General features: G+C 46.5%; 3 protein-coding genes across 3 annotated transcripts in view; 1 reads left to right on the forward strand and 2 right to left on the reverse strand.

Moving 5' to 3' along the window:
* Positions 1-17,510, forward strand: part of LOC115437227 (inositol monophosphatase 1-like) — a 194,014-nt gene that overhangs the window by 31,175 nt on the left and 145,329 nt on the right. The window lies entirely within an intron of this gene.
* On the reverse strand, positions 1,901-7,282 carry c17h7orf25 (chromosome 17 C7orf25 homolog). The gene is made up of 7 exons (XM_030160421.1): positions 6,665-7,282; positions 5,540-5,984; positions 4,741-5,085; positions 3,809-4,096; positions 2,967-3,694; positions 2,475-2,910; positions 1,901-2,031 (listed from the first exon to the last, which is right to left on the reverse strand). Exons 2-5 carry the CDS (start codon positions 5,963-5,965, stop codon positions 3,464-3,466), a joined length of 1,290 nt encoding a protein of 429 aa, XP_030016281.1. The 5' UTR covers positions 5,966-5,984; positions 6,665-7,282; the 3' UTR covers positions 1,901-2,031; positions 2,475-2,910; positions 2,967-3,463.
* Positions 8,039-16,248, reverse strand: LOC115437200 (dnaJ homolog subfamily C member 1-like). Its single transcript, XM_030160404.1, has 12 exons — positions 15,973-16,248; positions 14,958-15,059; positions 14,798-14,844; positions 14,236-14,401; positions 14,061-14,158; positions 13,869-13,962; positions 13,473-13,557; positions 13,225-13,388; positions 12,668-12,787; positions 11,909-11,957; positions 10,714-11,114; positions 8,039-8,385 (listed from the first exon to the last, which is right to left on the reverse strand). Exons 1-12 carry the CDS (start codon positions 16,126-16,128, stop codon positions 8,317-8,319), a joined length of 1,551 nt encoding a protein of 516 aa, XP_030016264.1. The 5' UTR covers positions 16,129-16,248; the 3' UTR covers positions 8,039-8,316.

The following is a 17,510-nucleotide window of genomic DNA, read 5'->3' on the forward strand; positions in this document are numbered from 1 at the left end:
ACAATCCCAAACCTTTAAAAATGTTGACAGAGAAAGAAAAACATGAGCTGAAGAGACTGAGGTAAACAACGACTACAAAAGGGAAAGTGCAGCTCAACGACATCAGAGGAGTGGGCGGGACTTCAAACGATCACTGGATACAATAAAACCAATGAACTCCACCAGTTCTACAACAGGGTGGACACTGTCACGACTGTGACAGCCACACCCACTCCAGCAGCAGCTCCTTCCTAACCCTAACCCACTCCAGCAGCTCCCTCCCTAACCCTAACCCTTTGGATGGTACCTCCATCCACTACCACTGCTGGACCCCTGCAGAGGCTGAGGCTGGACCTGCAGAGTCCTGGGAAAGCAGCTGGTCCACATGGTGTCCGTCCACAGATCCACCTGAGTCTACAGTGGGGAGGGTTCCAGCTCTGTGCAGAACATCATAACTTATACCAGGAACCAAGGTAGGGCGTCCAGCTGAGCTAACCCACTACAGTCCTGTGGTCCTAAGGTCATCACCAAGACCCTGGAGCAGCTGCTTCTCAGACCCCACGTCCAAAGACACTGTCCTCTACAAGCTCCACTGAGCCTACTCTCATCTGGGTAAGTCTGGGGGTTATGAGTATTTGACACAATCCATCCCTCCATACTCAGAGACCAGCTGAGTGGGTGTGGTTTCCTGGATCACTGACCACCTGACAGGAATACAACAGTTTGTCAAGCTGGGGAACCGTGTCTCTGAGATGATCAGCGCTGGGGTTCCAATGGGATCCGGTCTGGTATCTGTACCTTTGGTGGACATACTTGTACACAATGGACAAAGTACAATTGAGTCCTGTCACATCCAAACGTATTCTAGTAACAAAGCAGAGCTGGACACTGAAGGAAAGCTGAAGGAAGCGGAACTTCCCCTGTGGATTAATAGTTGACCTGTAACGTACAATCCTGCTAGAAACCCCAACCAGAACAACAGACAATGTATGAATTAAAAAAAGACACAGTATGACCAAAAAAAACCACGATGTATGGATATTGTCAGTGTAAGAGACACCTGCAAAGATCACAACTATGAAGAATGACACAAAAGAGAACAGTATCAGCAAATTAACACACAAGAAGTTAAAGAATAAATACAAATGAACAGTGAAAGAGTTCGGATTGCAGAACTGTGCACCAGTTAATGTTTTAAGAAACTATCCTGTATTTTGTTAAATGAATGACTCGAAACCAGATCACAAATAGTTATACTGTTGTTGTTCTTAGCACTAAGCTAAACTTAGCTGAACTAAATCCATGAACTGAGGTACATGGGCGTTCCTGTTAGCAGCTGCTAGCTAACTGAACTGAGGTACATGGGCGTTCCTGTTAGCAGCTGCTAGCTAACTGAACTGAGGTAGATGAGCGTTCCTCTTAGCAGCTGCTAGCTAACTGAACTGAGGTAGATGAGCGTTCCTCTTAGCAGCTGCTAGCTAACTGAACTGAGGTAGATGAGCGTTCCTCTTAGCAGCTGCTAGCTAACTGAGCTAACTGAACTGAAGTAGATGGTAGCAGTAGTTAGTCGCCGACCGGCTGGCGGGGAATTGTGTTTTTTCTCATTTTGAGTTGTTATAGGTTAGAGTTCCGGTGTCACCTCGGTCAAAGTCCGCAGCTCCGCATCTGGGCCAACCCTAGGCATGTTACCAAAACACCTACAGAAAGTGTTAGTTCAGGGATGCTAACAGGCTAACAGCTAACACACAGGCTCCGTTCATTTACACATGATACAACTTCCAGCTTTTCACAATGAAAGCACCAACAGACGGAGCAGAAAAGCCGGTCAGACTGGTTTAAGTCACCTCCAGTCCGCTCTATTGATAGAAACACAATATTCTACTGCTTCTTAAGTATACCTGAATAAATATGAGCAGATGAATGGAGTCAAAACATCTTTATATTTTCGCATGTAATCAAAGACATTTAAATATATTGTCATTAAAATGAGTTGAAACATTAAAACAACCTGATCAGAATTAACCCACCAAACTTCAGATGAAAACACGTGTACTTTAGATGAAAACGTGTACTTTAGATGAAAACACGTGTACTTTAGATGAAAACGTGTATTTTTGATGAAAACACGTGTACTTTAGATGAAAACGTGTACTTTTGATGAAAACACGTGTACTTTAGATGAAAACGTGTACTTTTGATAAAAACATGTGTACTTTAGATGAAAACACATGTACTTTAGATGAAAACGTGTACTTTAGATGAAAACACATGTAATTTTGATGAAAACATGTATTTCAGATGAAAACACGTGTACTTTAGATGAAAACGTGTACTTTTGATAAAAACACGTGTACTTTAGATGAAAACACATGTAATTTAGATGAAAACGTGTACTTTAGATGAAAACACATGTAATTTTGATGAAAACATGTACTTCAGATGAAAACACGTGTACTTTAGATGAAAACGTGTACTTTAGATGAAAACAAGCGCACTTTAGTATCGTTAAGGTTTGAGTATTTGTACACTTGCAGTATGAGTACTTTTACTGTAAAACCCTCTGAACATTAACACAATGTCTCCATAACCGAAGTAAATATTTATCTTTAGTTGACATGTTTAATTGACTTTGGTAAAATTTTAATAGTTTATTTTTATACTGAGGTTCCCGCATCTTCTCCTCCAGTCGACAAACATATTCTTTGGTAAAGGTAGAAGAACCCTTAATGTTTCATCCAAGGTGAAAACCAGTCTGTTAATTACACAAAATAATCAATTATAATAAAATACACTGAAACCAAACCCTGCTTTGAAACTGTCAGAAGCAAATGCAGATGTGTGTTAAATGTAAGCAGTAAAAGTTAAAGTGCTCCAGTACATGTGTGGTACCTCTTGGGTAGTACCTCTACTGTAGTACCTCTAGTTTAGTACCTCAAGTTTAGTACCTCTAGTGTGGTACAGCTAGTGTAGTACCTCCAATGTTGTACCTCTAGTGTAGTACATCTAGTGTAGTACCTCTATTGTGGTACATCTAGTGTAGTACCTCCAGTGTAGTACCTCTAGTGTAGTACATCTTGTCTGGTACCTCTAGTGTAGCACATCTAGTGTAGTACCTCTATTGTGGTACATCTAGTGTAGTACCTCCAGTGTAGTACCTCTAGTGTAGTACATCTAGTCTGGTACCTCTAGTGTAGTACCTCTATTGTGGTACCTCTAGTGTAGTACCTCTATTGTGGTACCTCTAGTCTGGTACCTCTAGTGTAGTACATCTAGTGTAGTACATCTAGTGTAGTACCTGTAGTGTAGTACTGGAGTGAAGTATTTGGATTGTGTTCCTTCCCTTCACTGTTAATCGGTCAGCTTTAATGTGAAAGGTGTGGCCTGTTGTAACCAATCACAGAGCAGCTCCAGTCACCAGGTGCTTTATTGATTATTTACACTTTGAATATGATGCGAGTCAGATTCCCAGCAGCCCCTGCAGTCGTCAGATGGGCGTGGCCCTCCACTCTTTGCCTTCTGTAAGAGCCCTTGGCTGATGAATGAACACGCTGTATCGGACACCCTGATTGGCCGCCGCCCTGACGAAGCGGCTGTTGGCCGTCATGGTAACAGCACGCAACGAGTCCCCGGTGCCAAAGATCAGCAGCGAGCGGCGGTTCACCTTCGTACTCGGAGTGAGACGGAGAGTCCGCTCCGACGGTCGATCATCCACCACCTGAACACATAAACCGAACAATCACCAATGACTGCTTGTTGACCAAAGCGTCGTGACATCTGACAAATGGACCAGAAACCAGGTGGATGGATCAACGCTGACGCCGCCCCTCACCTGCACATGTGACAGCAGCTTCTGAGCGCGCTCCTTCTCTCCAGCTCCGCCCAGCGTGTCCAGGATCACCTGGAAGTCGGTGACGGCAGCGCGACAGGCGAACAGCTCCTTCCCCTCCATGAAGGCGTCAAGTCGCGGTAGCACGGCCTCGCGGCGCTCCTGAGCCGCCTGCTCCGTCAGAACCGGCTCACGGAACGTCAGGTGACAGCGGCCGTGACTCAGAGATGACACGTATGTGATGAGTGTGGTGATGTCCAGGTTGACACGACGACACTCGTCCACCTTCACCTGGAAGAAGACAACAGCTCAGGTTAGGGTTAGGAACAGGACCAGGGTTAGGAACAGCACCAGGGTTAGGAACAGGGTTAGGGACAGGAACAGGGTTAGGGTTAGGAACAGGACCAGGGTTAGGAACAGGGTTAGGGACAGGAACAGGGTTAGGAACAGGGTTAGGAACAGGGTTAGGGACAGGAACAGGGTTAGGAACAGGAACAGGGTTAGGGTTAGGAACAGGGTTAGGAACAGGACCAGGGTTAGGAACAGGGTTAGGGACAGGAACAGGGTTAGGAACAGGAACAGGGTTAGGGTTAGGAACAGGGTTAGGAACAGGACCAGGGTTAGGAACAGGGTTAGGGACAGGAACAGGGTTTGGGTTAGGAACAGGGTTAGGAACAGGACCAGGGTTAGGAACAGGGTTAGGAACAGGAACAGGGTTAGGGTTTCCTGACACATCATATATGGCTTTACACTATTGTCACCAAAATGCTTATCAGGTAAGTTCAGACTTACGATTTTATCCATTTCCAGAAAATATTTACATACTAATGATAGTTTAATTAAATTATCTCCATGGACCTTGATCAACAGAACATTGAAACTAATGGACCACAATTCCATGTTACATTTAGATGAGTTCACTTATTTGATTCTACCTGTAACGGGAATGAAAGGCTTTCAACCACGTTGCTGCGGTCAACCCGTGTCAGGCCACACTCAGGCTCCTCCTCCTTCTCCTCCTCCTCCTCCTCCTCTTCCTCTTCCTCATCCTCCTCCTCCTCTGCCACCAAGCCTTGGTTCTGGGTGGCAGGGACATCCTGCAGCTCCTCCTCGTCCATCTCCACTATGTTGACAGCCACAATGTCTCCACGGATGGACACCCCCATGTGGTGCAGGGTGTCGGCCATGGGCCTGGACACACCATTATAGAAGGCAAAGACCACACGGGGCTCAGTGTATTCGACAGGCGTCTGTCGAGCAGCGAGCAGGAAGTCCTCAGCCTGTGGACCATCACATGACACATCAAAACCAAACCAGAATTCAACAGCACATCAACAAAACGAACAAAGTCAACAATCAACACTGGAAACACAGTCAAGGTTCAACACTGGGAACAAAGTCCTTTGTCTGACGCTGACATGTTGACGAGGCCTATTGATATGTGATTTTTATTTTGTTTGGATTGACAAAGGACGCCATGTCCCACATAAGATGGGTTTCTATGGAAAGTGGAATTTGAAGAACTGTATTTATTAGTTGATATGTAGAAATACAACTTGCAAGTGCTCCGTACTAGTCCCGCCCCTCAACCTCTTGGCCCTGCCCCTCAACCCACCTGCCTGACGACGCTCTTGTCTCCGTACTGGCCCCGCCCCTCAACCTCCTGGCCCTGCCCCTCAACCCACCTGCCTGACGATGCTCTTGTCTCTGTACTGGCCCCGCCCCTCAACCCACCTGCCTGACAATGCTCTTGTCTCCGTACTGGCCCCGCCCCTGCCATATGTTGTGCAGCGCCTCTGCCTTTCGTCCAACCGCCTTCACCCACGTGTGTCCATTGTTGCCAACTACGTCGACCACCAGCGTGCACCGGTTTCCAACCACATCGCGGTACGTGAAGACATGCAGCAAAGCGACCACGCCCTCCAGGTTCTCCGCAGACTCCACAATGGCACTCAGGTGCGTCAGGTTGGTGCTGTGCAGGTGCGACTCTTTGACGATGAGCTCTCCAGATTCGACACGCTGCAGGAAGCGCAGCTCGGCACGGAGTTTAGCGCACAACTTCCCGTGACCTTCCACCCCACGATTCAGCTGCTCCGCCCGCTGCAGTAGCGAGTGGGCCGTCGCAATTCGCTCCGACAGCGTCACCTGCATTGTCGCCATGGCAACAGGACCATTGCACCTATGAAAACATTGAAGAGGATGTTCAGAAAACAATCCAGATGAGACTGAAGTGGACCACGTCCACACCTGGTCTACACCTTGTCCTCGACCACACCTGATCTACATCTACACCTGGTCCACGTCCACACTTGGTCTACATCTGGTCCATATCCACACCTGGTCTATATCTACACCTGGTCCACGTCCACACCTGGTTCACATCCACATCTGGTTTACACCTGGTCCCTGTCTAGCCCTGGTCTACACCTAGACCATGTCCACACTTGGTGTGCACCTGGTCTACGTCTACATCCACATCTGGTTTACACCTGGTCCCTGTCCAGCCCTGGTCTACACCTAGACCACGTCCACACTTGGTGTACACCTGGACCTCAAGCACACCTGGTGTACACCTGGACTATGTCCACAGAAGGTCTACACCTGGTCTACATCCACACCTGGTCAACACCTGGTCCCTGTCTAGCCCTGGTCTACACCTAGTCCTGGTCCAGGCCTGGTCTACACCTAGTCCCTGTCTAGGCCTGGTCTACATTTCCGCAGTGACGTACGTGGGTTTGTCATCTGACGTCACCGTTAGCTTATCGTAGCTTAGCCTGTGTTAGGTTCGTGGGTGTTTCGGTGTTCTACATCAACCAGTGACTTTAAAACCTACACCAAACAAACAGCGCGGGTACTTACGGCGGCTGTTACGTATGACGTTTACGATTTCACGGTAAAAACGAGCTAATGAAGCTAAGGTTTCAGCTAATGCTACTGCTAACTGACAGACTGTTGTGTAGATCCGCTGGAGGAACGACAGTCTGTCTTCTTCTACGGATTGTGCTGCAGATCCTTCTTCTCACGTAACCGGCGGCGGAGTGAGGCAGAGAAGACCATCTGCTGCTGCCTGTGGTCATCTGGAGAATTACACCCTTATGTTTGTGCATACTGCAGACACCGAGAAAGGATTCACAAATGATGAACTCACAGGTTTTTCTGTTGCACACTGAATTGTACAGCAAGAACAAAACAGAAAGAAAAATCACAGTACAGTTCATGTTTTACATGAAAACTCATGACAAAAGACTTATAAGTGCAGTGAAATCACAGTAAGAGACAGGGTGGAGGTTTGTGGATTGTTGGAGTTGAGGTTCAGGTCTGGGGTTAGGAACAGGGTTGGGATTAGGGTTGAGGTCTGGGGTTAGGAACAGGGTTGGGGTTGAGGTCTGGGGTTAGGAATAGGGTTAGGGTTCAGGTCTGGTGTAGAGATTCAGGTCTGGGATTAGGAAGCGCAGATGACCTACCTCTACATGAAGCTGACGACCACATCTGCAAATAAAAACTACATTTTTTTTTTTTTTTTTTTACATCCAAATAAAAACATTGATGTTGCTTAATTTTGGACACTGTACCTTCTTTTAATAATATTCATATTACTCTTATAATCTGATTATTTTGGTATTTTCCTTTGGATGTGCCTTTTATCTATGAACTCACACTGCTGCACCGTGTCCAGTGTAAATCTGATGTAAAGAACCCTGACCTGTCAAACCTGAAGTCTAAGGGACTCTTCTACTTGGAGGTTTTATTTTCAGTTGGCTTTAGCTCTTTGTTATTTAGAGGCATTTTTAAAAGACTCAGTTCTAAGAAGGTCCTGGACTTTGGAACCATCTTCCAGTAAAATCCAATGACCTAGTTTTATGTAGAGGAATCCATGAAGGATCCTTCCCATCTGGGTCCTGGTCCAGACTTTGTTCTACATCATCACATACTGTATAGGTGAAGTGGATGAAGTCCACATCACTGGGGGCACTGATGGAGTTTTGAATCATTTTAATCTATGATGATACAAATGACAAGGGTGGGTCACATTTCAATGATCTCACACTCCTCAGTGAAACCCTTTAGAAGTGCACGTTTTCATCTCAGGACATTCAGACCTTCAGGTGTTCACACCTTCATTCAGGTGTTAAATGTTTTCATCACTCAGACATTTTCTCTGGTTTGGCAGACGGAATAAAAATGTACACTCTTCCTTGGATGTAGGTCTGAGCAAAGAACTAAGCACAGGAGTAATAAATAGGTTTTATTGATCTGTTGAACAGATGTGATTGACAACATGCTAAACAGAGCTAAGGCACATGAAGCTGTGAGGTCAGAGGTCAGGTCTCCCTTTAACGCAACATTAGTTATAAAAACACACCTGAACAGGTGAAACACAAACATTGAAAACAAAACTCATCCAGTCCAATCAGGGGCGAGTTGACCTACGCAGACACTGGACACTACTGACAGTCCACCTGTCCAGGGGTCACTGTCCAGGCGTCAGGGGTCAAAGGTCAGCACCTTAATCAGCTCTTTGCCTGCTTCCTCTTCTGAACGAGCTCCGCTAACATCTTATAGCGAATCATACAGTCCTCCTGGAAATTAACACACAACAATTAATCAGTAAAAACACACACCAGTTAATACATAACCATCAGCTGATCAGTTAATCACAAATCATGAAATGATCAATAACCCGGATTCTCACAGTAACTAAAACTAAACTAGCAGTTCCAAACGGTCAGGATGATGTGATGTACAAAACTGAAACCAAAGACAAATCCATCCAACTCTAATTCTACCTACACAAACTAACCCTGACCAAAGCGACCCAAATCCATCTAACCCTAGTTGTACCTAACCTAACTAACCCAAACCCATCTAACCCTAACCCATGTAACCCTAGTTGTACCTTACATAACCCTAGCTCTACCTAACCCATCTAACTCTAATTCTACCTACACAAACTAACCCTGACCAAACCGACCCTAACCCATCTAACTCTAGTTCTACCTAACCCATCTAACCCTAACCATCTAACCCTAGTAGTACCTAACTAACCCTAGACCAAGTATATAGTATAGTTTATAGTATAAAGTATAGGCTACAGTATATAGTTTATAGTATAAAGTATAGTTTATGGCAGGCATCATCAAATGGCGGACCTCGGTCCAGACCCAGACCCACTGATGGTTCTGTCCAGACCCGTGACCAATCTCTGATAAATTCCTGAGAATGGATAATTTTCATAGAGTATTTTTTCTGACAGTGGTGGCTGTAGACAGCAGGTGCTGCTACTCCAGTTAATACCACAGTAGCTTGACTTAGATGAACCAATCAAATCACCTGTTTACTCTGCGCAGCGCGTGCACTAGAGCAGAGAGGAAGAGACAGTGATGACAGCATGTCTGCTCCAAAACAAGGAAAGGTGATGTGGAAAACCGCTGTTTTTTAGGGCGCTGTCACACTGCATACCCCAACCTGTACTGTACTTGGATACATTCACACCTTTCCCGCAGATGTTGCGTTCAGCAACATGTACTGCGGCCCATGGCAGAGTACAAGTAAGTGTTACAGACCTGAAACAGTAGGTGGAGCTGTGTGGAGGGAATTCTGTTGCTATCCAACAAACATAGAAGTCAGAAGAAGACAAACCCTGACTGCAGTGTTTCTGCTGGTAAGGTTTAGATGTGGCGCAGCGCCACGACAAAATCCATACTGCCACACCAAACACTTCATACAAAAAATCATCACTGTTGCATTAGGTGTATTATACAGATGTAGAATATATAATAGTCCAGGACAAACGTCCTACCCCCTCAAATGAAAGTTTGTGAAGCTTCGTGGACTAAATCAGTTTATTAAAATCTACTGAATGGAAATGACTGGTGTAATTAGTCTTTTAATAAACCATGTAACTTCACAGTGCACACGTCTGATGGTGCTCACACAGTTGGTGTGTTCGAACATGAACACTTAGATGGAACGTTGTTTATTATTATATTAGTATTAGTATTATTATTAGTGTTTACTATATAGTTCCATTGATGGTACAGTTTACAGTATTAGTACTAACAGCTACAGTACTGGTATATACACTGGTAGTACTTGTATTAGTAGTAGTAGCATTAAGTTATGGGTATTTGCTCTAGTCATTAGTAGTTACACTAGCAACAGCTGTTCTAGTTTTTGATTTTCTTCCATTTGGAGCCTGAATCAGGTAAAATACCATCCCCTACAAACCTTTAAAAATGAAAGCCCACCCACTACACATCAGCTCCAAACACACACAGAAGTCTAGTACACCTCCACCACCTTCTGAACACTCTTCACTCATGTGGAGGTTAGAGTCACACTCACAATGGGGGAACAAGTTCCTTTAACTTTTAGTGAATTAACCTGAGCGCCAGGCAGCACCAGGCAGCGCGGAATTCAGCATCAGGCCGCGCAGCATTCAGTACCATCTTCATCCTTCTTGCCTCATAGTTAGAAGGTGGTGGGTTCTGGGTGGAGTTTGCCTCATAGTTAGAAGGTGGTGGGTTCTGGGTGGAGTTTGCCTCATAGTTAGAAGGTGGTGGGTTCTGGGTGGAGTTTGCATGTTCTCTGTGTTGGTTCTCTTGACTGGTTCCCATCATCCAAAGACATGCACTAACAGGTTAACTGGCCGATTTACATCACCCCTAGGTGTGAATAGTTGCTCATCTGCATGGTTAGCCCAGTGATGCCCTGGTGACGTGTCCAGGGCGGACCCTGCCTTTTACCTATTGGTAATTAACATAGCTCCTGCGACCCTCCAGAAGACTGAGCGGTTCAGATAATGAATGAATGAATGAACTGACCCACTTTAAACCCAGTGAGTGTTGTGCACAGACTTGTGCAGTGTCAGGTGGTTGTAATGAATCAATAAGCAGTGAAGGTCTTACCTTAGTTTTCCCAGGTACCACCTTGGCAATCCGGTCCCAGCGCTCTGTGGTTCCTCTTGGAAACTGTTGCAGAGCTAGTTCCAGGAGCTTCTGTTGGTTCTGAGTCCAGATGCTACTCTGCGGCTCCACCCTTTCCTGAGGCTCTGTCCTCTCATCTTCAAGCGGTGCAGTGGGGTCAAAGTCTCTCTGCCGCCGACCTCTGACCCTAACCTCACCTCCGTCGGTCGTGGCAGTCGACTTCCTGTTCCTCTTCCTGATAACTGGAGCCACTTCCTCTTCCTCCTCCTCCTCCTCTTCCTCCTGTTCTTCAAAAGCCACGCCCCTCTGACTGATGGCATCGTCAAAAGGAAGAGCCCTCACAGGAAGTGGATGGCCCTTCAGCTCCGACAGCTTCACCAGACCTGAACCAGAACACATACATTCAGTCCAGTATCTGCACCAGCAGGTCTAAACATCTGAGCCCAGTCCAATCAAACCTGGTAGAAACATCAGTGAATGAATGAACCGCTTACTGTTTGAACCAAACACAAACACAGAAGAACATGTTAGAGTCAAAGGGAGGTTGCACTAAATGTTTGAACCTGAACCTTTACTGTTCGAACTTCACAGATCAGTGGGTCGTCCAATAACCAGATGGTTGGCAGTTCCAATCCCACTCCAGTGCCACTCCCACTAGTGTATGAATGTTTGGGGGTGGTAGGAGGGGCCATCTTGCCCCAGGGCTGTAGTTTAACACCATCAGAAGGAATGAATAATGGATCAATCATGTCAAAGGCTGTAGGAATTCAACCCATTACTGTTCCTATCATCAGACTGGACCGAAGACAGAGACACATGTGAACGTTTAACTGTAATAAACACAGGAGTGGACTGTCCTACAGGACTGTAGGGGACAAAGACTCAGGAAACTGTCCCACAGGACGGTAGAGGACAAAGACTCAGGAAACTGTCCCACAGGACCGTAGAGGACAAAGACTCAGGAAACTGTCCCACAGGACCGTAGAGGACAAAGATGACGGCACCACATGCAGCTCTGATAGCCAAGCTGAACTCCAAAAACTGTCAGTTTAGATTTGAAACCGGAGTAAAAACAGCACTAGAAGGTGTGAGTCTGTCTTTTCCTTCTGCAGTTCCTCCTCTCAGTCCAAATCCACCACTAAAAGTAAAAGCCCACAAAGCTGAAGACATTCCATACCTGAGGAGTGGATCACATGGTCTTTGACCTGCTTCACTTTAGTCGTCACCTGTGACACAAAACACAAGGTTTGAGTGGACACATTTGACCCAGGTGAAAAGTAACTCTGACTTGAAGTTCCCATTTTAATGTATCTGGTCAATATTAACACATTTAATCTGTGATGATGGAACACACTCAATTGAAGATGGGACAGAAGTCTTCAATGATGGTCTAAGGTTCAACAAGTATCAGTTGACCTAGAGCAAGATCCACATCTCACCTCTGCTCAAACAGTCCCCAGCACTGACCTCAGAGGGTTAGAACCCTCTGTTGGACACAGTCAGGTGGTCCACCAGTTTACATTTAGATCAATAACTACCATAAAGGCTGGTCATACATGATCCATGTTCACTATGGAACCTGTGACCCGGAACTCACTGAACTCCATCCAGGATCACACAGTCAAAAACTATGGACACACTTCACTGTGGCCTTTGAGTATTTACAGGGTCAGGGTTAGGGTTCTGTGGTTAGGGTTCTGCGGTTAGAGTTAAGGTTCTGTGGTCAAGGTTGTGTGGTTAGGGTTCTGTCGATAGTTAGGGTTCTGTGGTTAGGGTTCTGTGGTTAGAGTGAGGGTTCTGTGGTTAGGGTTCTGTGATTAGGGTTCTGTGGTTAGAGTTAGGGTTCTGTGGACAGGGTTCTGTGGATAGGGTGAGGGTTCTGGGGATGTTTTCATCACTAGTTCCACACCTGGTGTGACACCAGTACTAGACTTACATCGCTCACTGATCGTCCTAGTTCATGTGCAATCTTCTCCCAGCGACCCGGAGTCCCTCCAGGGAATTTAACCATCAACCTGCTGAGGAAGCTGAGCTCCTCCTCTGACCAATCAGCAGCCTGGATTCACAGAGACACACCTGAGGTCAGGTAACACACCTGAGGACACATGATGCACTGACACACACAGATGACAGACCGTTTGACAACGGAGATGAGCAATGACTTAAGCCATCAAGAGGTTCTACTATTACTGCAGTAGTTTTCAGCATGTGTCCTCTGAGTATTACTGCAGTAGTTTTTAAGTATGTATCCTCTGAGTATTACTGCAGTAGTTTTTAAGTATGTGTCCTCTGAGTATTACTGCAGTAGTTTTTAAGTATGTATCCTCTGAGTATTACTGCAGTAGTTTTTAAGTATGTATCCTCTGAGTATTACTGCAGTAGTTTTCAGTATCTGTCCTGTGAGGATTACTGCAGTACTTGTCCACATGTACTTCCACTGCACTGATCATAGTACTATATCTGCAGTGATCCCTGACCCCAGACCGCTCAGACCTTCTTTTTGATGGTCTTGGGGTTCTGCAGCCAGTCGTCCATCTGGTCTTCAATGTCCTCGATGGACGTGGTCTGGTCGTAACTGCGGTACTTCAGGTCCTCTGCTGACGGTTCGTAAACTGGGAACTCCACCTTGGGCTTCTTGACCTTTGGCCTCTTCTCTCCTGATAAATGGGAGGGGACAGTGGGTTAAAGCGTGTCAGGAGCTGAACCCACAGCTGACTCTTCTGGGGAATGGAGGCCTTTACTTGTGGCAGCTTCCTGTTCAGCTTCAGCTTCTTCTCTCTGCTGCCGTTTCAGCTGCTGATAGTCCTCATAGTACTGCTTGGCCTCCTGAAACACACAGGCTCACTGTTTTTACACCAAACCTCACATGAATTCATGGAAAACATTGAACCCACAACAACAGACAACGGGGACTTAAAACACAGATGATCATACACATGATAGTATTTGGTATTCCCTAAACCTGAACCCTGTTCCTAACCCTAACCCTGTTCCTAACCCTAACCCTAACCCTGTTCCTAACCCTAACCCCGTTCTTAACCTGAACCCTAACCCTGTTCCTAACCCGAACCCTCCTGCTGAAACTAAATGGCCGCTCAGCCCGACACTGACATTCCCATCCTGGACAGGGACCATACCTGGATGGTCTGTGGCAGGTTTTTGATGGACAGGTACAGCCAGATGCTCAGTTTTAGAGGGAGAATGTCCTGCCACTGAGGGCGCTCCTGGACTCTGGAAGCAAAGGGAACATCAGAGCACTCTGATCAGCTGATAACAGTCAATAAACAACAAATATTCAACAAAACCAAGGAAAATCAACACAGTCTAACCTGTCAGGCCGGTCTTGTCCGATGCATCGGAGCTCGTCTGCAGGTCTGGAGCTCATCTTCTTCTTCTTCTCTTTTTTCTTCTTACTCAGCAGCTCATCCTAAAACACAAAGAGGCGACCTCACATGATCCACTCTGCCGTGCTCCGATTGGCTGCTAGAACGCTGCGCTGCTCACCAGCTGTTTCTCCAGGTAGATGGACCAAATGACAGCGTAGTGTCCGACGGTGAGGATGAGGAAGAGGAGGAAGAACAGCTCGGCATTGGACATCTTCCTCACACGCCTGTAGTAGTAGACGGGCTGGCGCCAGTCAGGGAGACCATTGATCAGGATGTCATCGTACCTGTGGGAACACACGATCCATCCAATCAAATGCCTGGACTCAACTCAACCAAAACCCAGATGCAAAGCCACGTCCCTCAGGCTGAGAGGCAGAGGAATCAATTACCCATCATGCCTTGTGCCTACAGTGTCCTGACTTGGGCTGGTTCAGTCCATCTGTTCTGGTTTCAACCTGAACAAATTGAATGGGCAGCTCAGCTAACCTAACCCTGTTCCTAACCCTAACCATTTAATCTGATCTAATTTAAATCGATGTGGTGACAAAACTAAAGTCATCCAACAGACTGTGTGAGGGTTTTTGCAGTGTGTGTTGTGTGTAAAACCACACACACACACACACACACCTTAAACCCATGTCATGTCTAGCTGAGCTGATGGACACACAGGGGGCACTCACCTGCGCCGTCTCTCCTCGTCCTTCAGAACTTCATAAATGGCCACCAGCTGAAAACCATCACAGTTATTTATTCATTCATGGGTTAAATGGAGGACAACTGGAGTGTGATGGTATGAACTGGGTTAGTATTAAATGTCATGGGTTCACGGAGGGGGGTCACCTGTCTGAACTGAGTCTCAGCATTTTCATCTTTGTTTTTATCTGGATGCAGAGTCAGAGACAGTCGACGGTAGGCTTTCTTCACCTCTGCAGCAGAGGCGTCCTGAAACAACACACACACATGAACACACACACACACACACACACACACACACAAACCAGGACACAGCTGGACCTCTGGTACCAGGTCCTATTCCTGGAGACTGTTTCCATTACAGGATACTACTGACTTTACAGCACCTGGTAGTCTTAGCGACGCTGTGAGTAACTTCCATGACATCTGCTCTGAGAGTTGCTGATAAACTCATTCGTTGGCTGTCGTCCCGTCAACCTCACGCTGAATCTCTTCATCGTCCACCAAGGACAGAACTGTCTGAATCTCCTGGACCGACCTCGGTCTAGTTTTGGAGGCTGCCATCACGGATCAACCTAACCCTATATTTACGGTCAAGTTCACAGTCTGGGTTTTTCAAATGGCGTGTCACACACTGACGACACAGAGACAACTATCTGACCAATCAGAGGTTCTGCAGCATTTAAACGTCACCTTTTAGAATCTGTTCACCCGATTTGGAAACTCAGCCAAGCAAGAACTAAGAAAGTAATACCAGGTATCAGATTCCAGGTACTTTAATGTAATGGAAACGCAAAAAGGTCGAGTCAAGTCGAGGTGGTACCACTTAATGGAAACGCAGCATAAGACTGTAGTTTAGCAGTAGTAGGACTAGTTAACAGAGTCACAAACTTCAATTCACTACATTTGAACACATTCGGTTTAATCAGTGACAGCAACAAAGTCCGTTTGTCACGTAAACTGGACTAGTTATCCGGTTCAGTTAACCTGTGAACTGGACTAGTTATCTGGTTATGTGATTCACCTGACGTTGCTAACTCGATGCTAACTAGCTTCGTGCAGCAGTGCGTGCGTGGCAGTCAGGTGTTAGCATTAGCAGCGGCAAGCGGCTGCTGCTCCGTTGCCATGGAGACTTTGCGCCGTGAACCGGGTGCACACAGACCTGGTCCAGGGACATGAACTGGTAGAAGGTCTGCGGGATCTCCTCCACCAGGTCCAGCAGCTCCAGATCCGCATCCCAGGCGGAGGCCGGAGGCGGAGCTGCCCATAGGAGCAGCAGCAGGCCGAGGCAGGGCGGCAGAGCGGTGGACGCACACATCACCGGCCTTGAACCGGGCCCACAGAACCGGAGAGGGGAGAACCGGACTAAACGGCACCGGGGCTCCGTGATCTAGCGTAGCTCGGCGAACACTGACCCGGAAGCACCTCAGACATCTGCTGTTGTTGGACCGGGGGTTCAAGTCGCAGATGGTAATGATGTTCAGGAAGACCAGCGCCCCACTGCGGTCCGGAGGCCGAACCGGTCTACCGGCCCCCGTCACAGCAGGAATGGTAGTCATGGCAACAGTAGGAATGACAGCACTAGTACTAATAACAGTAACAGTACAAGTTACAGTGATAGTAATAGTAACAGTAACAGTGGTGGTAATAGTAACAGTATTAGTAACATTAATAGTACTAGTAATAGTAACAGTACTAATACTAGTAATAATAATAATGATGGATTAGATTTATAGAGCGCTTTTCTATGAGCGCATACTCAAAGCGCGTACAGTGGATCCATTATTCATTTGCTCTCACACCCTCCCTCTGGTGGTGGTAAACCACATCTGTATCCACAGTTGTCCTGGGGCAGACTGACACAAGTGTGGCTGCCAATCTGTGCCTACGGCCCCTCCGACCACCACTGAACATTCACACATTCATACACCAGTGTGAGTAGCAGCACTGGAGGCAAGGGGGGTGAAGTGTCTTGCCCAAGGACACAACAGCACATGGACAGAGTGGAATTCAAACCACCAACCCTTCGGTTATTGGATGACCCGCTCTACCATCTGAGCCATGGCCGCCCTAATAGTAACAGTACTAGTAATACTTATGGTAACAGAAATGGTAATAGTGGTAACTGTTCAGTACCAGTTCTTTGTGAATATTTGCACAGTGACTGTTGAAGCAGGGTCAGTCCCAGAGGATGGGTTTCAAGAATGAGACCAGGGTCTTTGGTGAACCGGGTTCAGATCCAGAACGAGCCCAGGGCCTTTGGTGAACCGGGTTCAGATCCATGCTGCTGCTTACAGTCCAGGCTTCCATGGACAGAGTGTGTTTTTTTCCAGGTCTCATTGTGACTCCTTAGTTTTTCTCTGGACCCTCTGATCAGTGATCGGCCTTTTCCTTACATTATTGATCACATAAACAAACCTCAGCTGCAAAAGAAGACTCTGATTGACAGATGTTGACTTCCATCTTTTCCATTTATTGAATAAAACTGGGATATTCAGGCTGGTTTCTGCTGTTTGTGTTCAACATAAAGGTCTGTGATTCCACACAGAATCAACATCATATCAAATCAGTCTGTGCTCCTTCTGTAGAACTGGACCAAGGACAAATGGGGACTGGATTTACAACTGAACTTGAATGGCTTTTAATTGTGAGACTTGGGTTCTAGAGTCCGACCAATATGGGATTTTTGGGGCTGATGAC

This window comes from Sphaeramia orbicularis, chromosome 17 (genome assembly GCF_902148855.1).
Source record: "Sphaeramia orbicularis chromosome 17, fSphaOr1.1, whole genome shotgun sequence".
Lineage (NCBI taxonomy): Eukaryota > Metazoa > Chordata > Actinopteri > Kurtiformes > Apogonidae > Sphaeramia > Sphaeramia orbicularis.

Excerpts from the sequence above, each read along its gene's own strand:
- LOC115437200 (XM_030160404.1), bottom strand. The coding sequence starts at position 16,128 with ATGTGTGCGTCCACCGCTCTGCCGCCCTGCCTCGGCCTGCTGCTGCTC. Across the intron at positions 13,963-14,060 it reads GGACAAGACCGGCCTGACAG|AGTCCAGGAGCGCCCTCAGT; the intron begins GTTAGACTGTGT and ends CTTTGCTTCCAG. Across the intron at positions 11,958-12,667 it reads TAGGACGATCAGTGAGCGAT|GTGACGACTAAAGTGAAGCA; the intron begins GTAAGTCTAGTA and ends TTTGTGTCACAG.
- c17h7orf25 (XM_030160421.1), bottom strand. The coding sequence starts at position 5,965 with ATGGCGACAATGCAGGTGACGCTGTCGGAGCGAATTGCGACGGCCCAC. Across the intron at positions 5,086-5,539 it reads ACAAGAGCATTGTCAGGCAG|GCTGAGGACTTCCTGCTCGC; the intron begins GTGGGTTGAGGG and ends GATGGTCCACAG. Across the intron at positions 3,695-3,808 it reads AGCTGCTGTCACATGTGCAG|GTGGTGGATGATCGACCGTC; the intron begins GTGAGGGGCGGC and ends TTATGTGTTCAG.